General features: G+C 43.2%; 1 protein-coding gene across 1 annotated transcript; it reads left to right on the forward strand.

Moving 5' to 3' along the window:
• Window positions 1–302: 302 nt before the first annotated feature.
• Window positions 303–1,629, forward strand: LOC148024840 (polyubiquitin-like). The gene has a single exon (XM_087694507.1). The coding sequence runs from the start codon at window positions 449–451 to the stop codon at window positions 1,370–1,372; it is 924 nt and encodes a 307-aa protein (XP_087550633.1). The 5' UTR covers window positions 303–448; the 3' UTR covers window positions 1,373–1,629.
• The last annotated feature ends 7,247 nt before the right edge of the window (window positions 1,630–8,876 follow it).

Consider the following 8,876-nt stretch of genomic DNA (forward strand, 5'->3'; position numbering starts at 1 on the left):
AAGCACAAGAGTGTGAAGTCCCGAAGATTTTCCACATGAGATGACAATCGATCGCCTTGCTGGAGGGGAAAGAGGTGTCTCAGGTTCACTGTCCACGTGTGGCTGGACTCTTAGATGATGCGCAAATACCTGCAGCCGATGACTGTTCGCCCACAATTTTGTGTGAGCTCACGGATGATGTGGATAGATTCCAGAAGATGAGCGAACATTCTAGGGCTTGTAGCTGTAGGTCGCGGCCCGAAGCTCGCGGGTTCGGCCTTTGCCCCCCCCCAAAGGCTATAAAAAAGAGAGCCGGCCCTTCTCTCCCTCATCCTATCGACCATCGTCTTTTGTACATCCGCAATCGCTTGCTCCCTTATTGCGTCTTCCATCTCTCCTATTCTCTCTCCGTCTGCCCTTCTTCGCACCCTTTCCCTACCACTCCCTCTCTCTTTCTTCGCCCGAGAAGATGCAGATCTTCGTGAAGACCCTCACCGGCAAGACCATCACCTTGGAAGTGGAGAGCTCCGACACCATCGACAACGTGAAGGCCAAGATCCAGGACAAGGAAGGGATCCCTCCCGACCAGCAGCGCCTCATCTTCGCTGGCAAGCAGCTCGAGGATGGCCGCACTCTCGCCGACTACAATATCCAGAAAGAGAGCACGCTGCATCTCGTCCTGAGGCTTCGTGGTGGTATGCAGATCTTCGTCAAAACCCTCACAGGTAAGACCATCACCCTCGAAGTGGAAAGTTCTGACACAATCGACAATGTCAAGGCCAAGATCCAGGATAAGGAAGGGATCCCGCCCGACCAGCAGAGGCTCATCTTCGCCGGGAAGCAGCTGGAGGATGGCCGTACCCTGGCAGATTACAACATCCAGAAGGAGAGCACTCTCCACCTCGTCCTGAGGCTGCGCGGTGGCATGCAGATCTTCGTGAAGACTCTGACAGGAAAGACTATCACCCTCGAAGTGGAAAGCTCCGACACGATCGACAATGTCAAGGCTAAGATTCAGGACAAGGAAGGGATCCCCCCCGACCAGCAGAGGCTCATCTTTGCCGGAAAGCAGCTGGAGGATGGCCGCACCCTGGCGGATTACAACATCCAGAAGGAGAGCACGCTCCATCTCGTCCTGCGATTGCGAGGTGGTATGCAGATCTTCGTCAAGACCCTGACAGGAAAGACCATCACCCTGGAGGTCGAGAGCTCTGACACCATCGATAATGTCAAGGCCAAGATCCAAGACAAGGAAGGGATCCCTCCCGACCAGCAAAGGCTCATCTTTGCTGGCAAGCAGCTGGAGGATGGCCGCACCCTGGCGGATTACAACATCCAGAAGGAAAGCACGCTCCACCTGGTGCTCCGCCTCCGGGGTGGAGGAGAGCTATGAATCCTCCTGTTCCGTGCTCAGAGATGCTTGTCTGCCTGCTAATGTAAGTGTGTCCCCGACTCCGTACTGCTGTTGCTGTAGCTCTGATGCCTATGCCTTTGGTTTGATGCAATGCATCAGCTACTATCAGTCCTTGGTGTAGTGGTTTCACAGATGGATGTAAGTCTTTCGCATTGATGTAATATGAAAGTCCCTCTTGTAGCTTTTTGACATGCAATATAAGAATGAAATGCCTTTGTTCCTGGCGTTTTGACTTCCAGTATAGCAATGAAGTGCTTTTGTTCCTTTAGCGTACCTTTTTTGGGTCCATTTCCCTTGGTTCTGATGCCTTGTGAATGTTCCATTTGTCCTTGGTCTGTTTGGCTTCTTGCTCAAAACCGTCCTTCGAAAGGAACGTTTACAACAGCAGCTCATGTGCTTTGTATACGGTTATAATGCCTTCTTCACTTCATGTGTTACAGCAGCTCTTGTGTTCGTGTTGTGTAATAGTGCCGGGAAGGCACTCCTCGGCTGGCACAGTGAAATCATGTTTGGTCTTGCAAAGATGGCATTGTTCAACTACGCTCACTAAAGCAGCACACTGCTAGTGTGTACCAGGAAAATATGTTACGCCTAGTAAAGATTGCTTTGTTCAGCCTCACTCCTGATTAAATTGGTTCTATTAGTGTGTGTCCTGGTAAGGTCCTCCTAGCATGATTATACCCCAGGATGTTCGAGCACGATTCATGAGGCAGAGGACAAGGTACAGCAGTACAGGGGTCTTTTTTCATCTATGCAGGCCAGTACTCCAACATGTAATTCGAAAGGGATGCCTTCTTGGGCTTCTAAGAGGGAGTATGCGGTCTGGTTCCCAATGGGTTGTGTTCTGTCAGTAGATTGCTAGTCGTCAGTGCAAGACCCTAGCTGGTTTGGAAGGAAGAATCTTACATGGAATTGGCCTACTGTTTACAATTTCTTCTATCATCTTTGTTGTTGAGTGAGACTAGCGAGCTCACACCATTTCAGGGTGGGCTGAAGTAGTTGGGACTTGCAGGGAACTGTGATTTTCAGGACAAATGGTGTGGTCGGAGTACTGTTAGATACCGCCTGGGCATTTATCAGAGGAGGGATATGTCATTCTTGGATTCTAATCTCTCTTACCCTTACAAGCAATGTGAGGTGGCACCAAGGCTTTGGGTTTCTGCTACAGTAACACCCCAAGTTTAGATGGCTTTTTCCAAGAATTGGAGAGCATTGACATTACACGCATGATACAAGAAGGCTTTGATTTAACTAGCTCTTAAAGCACCCAATACATGGAGCGCCACTAGAGGCCCTCTCTGTTTTGGGTTTTTGTTTAAGTAGGATTGTTTTGAGGGGGTAGGAGATATTCTAGCTTTGTTATGTACATGCTATTGAACACAGAATTTGATGTGACTACTATGGTTGTAGTTCAGCCGATTTTCCTAGGAAATTAACTAGGGGGAGTTGGCTATTGAAAGCCACTTTTGTTCTCTAGTTGGTAACACAACCTGTCAGAGATACAGTCCACAGTTTCGGTCTTCATTCTTCCACTAAGTTCAGGCCTTTGAATCAGCAGTTGGGATGCTAGTCCTTGCATGTATGTGCATGGTAGGCATTGTTCTGTTTGTGTACAGCGTACTCTTGGTCCTGCTATTCAGCATGTATGCATCCCATGCCACGTTGGCAGCTGGATACTTTTAGATGTGAGCCAGATCATATTGGATGAGCGTGCTTCTTGGATTTCTTTTTGCCTCCCATCCCTTGCTAGAACTCTTGTCAGAGTGATCATGGTGCTGCGGGCAAGACTTCAACAGATGTCCAGCAGGCTCGTCTCCTTTTACCAGGGGTGAATACTCCCTCAGGGTGCTGTGCTTTCAGCTAGTTCAGAGCTGCAGGAGAGTGTTTTGGCCCGGCCATGCGTTTTCATCTCTTTTATCTGGCAGTATCTGTATACAACTGCCTCCCTACCTCAGCGTTTTCATCAGTGTACTGTCCCATTCAGCTGCACTTCAAATGAAATGCTGCCTGCCCAGCCATCTTTTGAACCAGTCCTGCCAAACTACAGTGCCAGTTTTCATTCCAGATTCCGGCTGCTAGTCATGCATGTGGTTACATGTTATCACAGTCAGTTTGTGGTGCAGCGCCTTGCCCAGGAGTCTCTTTTCAGTTGGTGTATATCAGTTCAGCTAGTGCGAGCTGTCCCTGGCAAAGCAGGAGCAACCGACTATATCAAAGATGGGCATCAGTCTCCCAAGGAGTGATGCTTGCATGGAGCAGCAACCTGTTGAGGAGTTTGTGTGCAGGAAGGAATAAGATAGATCGAGCGAAACCCGGGACTATATATTGGTATATAGATCCAGTAAAGGAGCTCAGATGGGACCACAAGCTGCTCTTCTCAGAGGATGGCGCGTGACCGAACTTATCCCCTCTGGAGCAGTTTCTGCCTAGCCAGGACTTCTTGATCTAACATAGTTTCTGCAACAAAAGGTGGATGGTTTCTGCTTGGAAATTTGGTTATCCATTCAAGTTACAAGTTGAGTATACAGGTAGATAATCGATCTTGTGACATTAATGTGACATCAAAAGTGATTTAATGTCACATTAAGGTCATAAGTGTGGAATGTGACATTAAAAGGGATATTTAATGTTACATTAAGGTAAATTTAGGGGAACATGCACGAGAATGACCGTCCGGGCTCTTGGGCGCCCGAACGGGGTTAAGGGGAGCCTAGAGAGTAAGGGAGTCCAGGAATAGTAGGACTCCAGGAAGTTGACGGCTGGCAAAGGGATTAGGTTTGAGGGCCAGCACTTATCTAGGCGTGGCTGGGAGGATAAACACACTCGTGCTTCCATCATTTTCAAGAAATCTGTCTCCGTCATCTATCATTGGTATCAGAGACGTGAGGATTCCTAAAGGTCTTCAACGTCAGTCTGTTCAGGTGACCAAATGTGACGTGATTCGTCACAAAGAGTAATCGCTGGAGTTGCTGGTCATAAAAGACGTCGATAATAATCGACGGGTCGTGAAGAAAGCGCGTCGTGAAGAAAAAACGAAAGTCAGAAGCACCCGTCCCGTCGCGTGAGAAAATGGGCCGTTAAAGAAAATTAAAAGAATTCCAGTGCCACGTCACATTATTGTGACCTTCAACGTTACGGCGGAAACGTTATGGGCAAAAACGTTTCGTTACGGGCAGGGAAAAAGAAAAAATAAAAAACGTGGGTCGTGAGGACCAGGCGTGGAGCCGCCAGCATTCGCGAGGACCAATCAGATCAGATGTGAAGCCGCCAGCATTCGTGAGAACTAGATCAGAAGTAGAGCCGCCAGTATCAGATTGCTGTTGACGGGTAAATTCGATTGTTCCTGAGACGGATAGGACTGCTCCTGAGACGGATGGGACTGCGACTGTTGTGAGATAGACAGAAAAACTTCATACATAACTGAAGCCACAGCCTGCCATTAAAAATCAGGGAAGTATTTTATCTTGTATGCAAATTTCTTATTTTTGCTTTCCAATTCCAGTGTATTAATGGCAGAAAAAGGGAAAGAAAGGGTAATGGAAAGTTCTAGTTTTGGGGATTAACCTATGGTAGACCCCCATGAACCAGACATACAAGAAGAACAATGGGAAGAATTTTTTGCCACGCGAGAGCAATTCGATGATCTTATTGCTCGTGTGCAAACTCAGGGGGTTCAAATGGAATTTTTAACCCAAACACTTACTGAAATAAAATCTCAACTAACTTTATTGTTGGAAAGAGATAAAAATAAGATAGAAACCTCGAATGTCCCATCTTCATCGAAAGATTTAGATGTGACTATGCGAGATCCTAAGGAATCCCAAACCTACCATAAATTGAGGGATAATCCAGTTTTAAAGGATATGAAACCACCTCAATTTTACGGGGAGGAAAAAGATAGAAATAAAGATGCAATCTTTAATTTCCTCCAAAAATGGGAAGATTTACATAAATTGAAAAATACCCCACCACATCTCCAAACATTGGAGGCTAGTTTAACTTTGGGGCCTAAAGCATATAAGTGGTGGCGAACTTTAAAGGAGGCAAATAAAATACCTGAAACTTGGGCTCAATTTGAATCCGTATTTTTAAAAGAATTTCTTCCTGAAAATGAAATGGAAAGAAATTGGGAAGATTGGGATTATGTCAGACAAAAGGGACGGCCCCTACTGACATATCTGGAGGAATATCGTGAGATAATCCTCAAATTGGAAGGAATTGATGAATTCCAAAAAACAAGAGGATTCATTAGGGGACTGGATAAAGCCTGTAAAAAGGAAGTAAAACGGAGTTTACCTAAGACGCTTGAAGAGGCAATTAAATTTGCATTAATTTATGAAGATAGTATGCGTCCAGGTACACTCACCAGTCTCACTGATATGGAGCCCAAGTCTAAGGAATTAGAAACCTCAAAATTTGTGGGCAAATTTAAAAAAAAAAAGCCATTTTTCAAGGGTAAAAAACAACCTTTTGAAAAGAAACCATATATGAGGCCAAAGCTAAGTCCTGATGACTTTGATAAGGCCAAAAAAGAAAAATTGTGTTTTAATTGCCTATCCCCTAACCATGCTGCTTGGAATTGCCCTCAAAAGAAAAAGGGGGAAGACAAAGGAAAGGACAAGGGCAAGGGAAAAGAAAAACAAATCCATGTAGTGCAGACCTTAGAATTAAAGGGTCATGAAAAGTATAAATCTTTAGAGGTCTTGCACATGGATGTACAACATAAGTGTTGTATGTCAACTTCTTTGTGGCAGCCTATTTTTGGGCCACATGATTTACTTAGAGTACATGGATTGATAGTTGGAAAACGGGTTAGAGTCATGATTGATGACTCTGCCACACATAATTTTATAAATTATGCACTTGTCAAAAAATTGAACCTTCCCCAACAAAACAGTGAGCATCAATATGTTGTGCGTATGATGCAAGGCCAAGACAATTAAATATGGGATACAATGGTATCCAATTTGGAAATCGAGATTGAAGGATATAAAGATAAGCTTGATTTCCAAATAATGAATATGGAAAGAGTTGATATTGCTCTAGGGAGGGAGTGGCTATGGGGATTGGAACCATCCTTAAAACGTAGCTATCACCATGATACATTGGAATTTGAAAGGGATGGTAAGACTTTTGTCATTCAAGGTGAACATGAAGTATTTGATAATCCTTTGCTGTGTTCTACTGAAGTTCAGAAGCTGATAAAGAAGGAAGTTTGTGAGGTATATATGCTATGGTCTCTTCCTGTACAGAATACTTTTACTTTCTGTAATATAAAACAACAATTTTCTTATGTTTGCGAATCGAATGTTAATAATGAATTGAACAGTTTGTTAGATGATTTTAAAGATGTGTTTCCTTCTGATTTACCTAGTGGTCTTCCACCTGATAGGGGTGAAATAAATCACCCAATTGATATAAATAAGGATACACACCCAATTTCAAAACCACCGTATAGGTTAAGTGAAACACAGCATCAAGAAGTTGAGAGACAAATTAAGGATTACCTAGATAAATGATTTATTCAACCTAGTAATTCACCTTGGGCTTCACCAATTTTATTGGTAAAGAAAAAAGATGGTTCTATGCGACTTTGTGTTGACTATAGAGCACTTAATAAAATAACGGTGAAGAATAAATTTCCTATGCCCAGAATGGAAGATCTTTTTGATCAATTGCAAGGGGCAAAATTCTTCACAAAGATAGACTTAAGATCAGGTTATCACCAAATAATAATTAATGCACAAGATATTTCCAAGACGGCATTTCGCACTAGATACGGGCATTATGATTTTTTGGTGATGCCTTTTGGCCTCACTAATGCACCAGCTACCTTTATGAAGCTGATGAATAGTGTTTTACGGCCCTATCTAGGACATTTTGTAGTAGTCTTTTTGGATGATATCTTGATCTTTAGTAAATCAAGAGAAGAACATTTGGAACACTTACAATTAGTATTCCAACTGTTAAGAACACATTCCCTTTATGCGAAGAAAACTAAATGTGAATTCTTTGCACAAGAGGTCAAATATCTAGGGTATATAATCTCGAAAGAGGGAATCAACATGGATCTAGAAAAAGTAAGGGCGATTATTGCATGGCCACCTCCACGGAACTTGGAAGAGCTGCAGATCTTCCTAGGTTTATCTGGATTTTATCGTAGATTCATTCGAGATTATGCCAAAATAGCTGTTTCAATGACAGACCAACTTAAAGGGAAAGGGAAAAGTTTTAATTGGGGAACAGACCAAAATGAAAGTTTTCAAAAACTTAAAGTAGCTATTGCTACAGCTCCAGTATTATTAATAGTGGATCCCAATAAACCATTTGTGGTTGAAGCTGATGCCAGTGATAAGGCAATAGGCGCGGTCTTATTACAAGAAGGTCGACCAATTGCTTTTGAAAGCAAGAAATTAGATCGTGCAAAACAGAATTATTCTGTTTATGAGAGGGAGCTGTATGCAATAGTACATGCAATGAAGAAATGGAGGCACTATTTGTATGGTGTCAAACTTTTGATTTTATCGGATCATGAAAGCATTAAGTGGCTTAATGATCAACCAGATTTACACGGGCGTAAAGCCAGATGGGCCGAACTCCTCCAAGAGTTCGACTATGAGATAAGATATAGAAAAGGAAAGTATAATATAGTAGTTGATGCACTCAACAGAATGCCCATCATTAATGAATTGAGTTTTACTCAGTTCACTTCCAATTTGCTTGAATCTTTAAAAGGGAAATGCCAGGTTGATTCGGCATATTCCAACATATGGGAAGCAATAAAAAATGGGGATCCAACTGAAAGTGCTTCTATTAAGGAAGGAATATCTGAGGATGTTCAACAAGGAAATGGAGCATCAGGGGTTGCTCAAACTGGATTCAAGTGGAAGAATTTTACCATTGATAATGGTTATTTACTCTACAAGGGTAGGGTATGTGTCCCGAAAGATACAGAAATAAGGCGCCAGATACTCTTTGAGTGTCATGATACCCCTAGTGCGGGACATCCAGGAGTTAATAAGACTTATAGTCTTATTAAAAGGCAGTTCTATTGGCCTGGAATGAATAAGGACGTCCTTGACTATGTGGTCAAATGTAATAAATGCCAGGTTAATAAAGCTAAAAAATTAAAAATGGGAGGACTTCTCCATCCATTAGAAATTCCTTCGGGAAAATGGGAGAGTATCTCCATGGACTTTATTGTTGCTTTACCTAGAACACAGAGGGGGTACAACTCTGTGTGGGTAATTGTGGATAGGTTAACCAAAATGGCTAGGTTTATTCCAACTTCAACTGATGTTAAAACACCAGAATTGGCTAGATTGTTCGTAGAGAACATATACCGATTGTATGGCCTTACGGCAAATATAGTTTCTGATCGGGATAGAAAATTTGATAGCCATTTTTGGCGTGCGGTATTTAGGAAATTGGATACTAAACTTAGCATGAGTACGGCGGATCACCCGCAAATAGATGGGCAAAC

The sequence above is a fragment of the Lygodium microphyllum genome, chromosome 15, assembly GCF_053477565.2.
Source record: "Lygodium microphyllum isolate KBCC chromosome 15, Lygodium_microphyllum_v1.1.10, whole genome shotgun sequence".
NCBI lineage: Eukaryota > Viridiplantae > Streptophyta > Polypodiopsida > Schizaeales > Lygodiaceae > Lygodium > Lygodium microphyllum.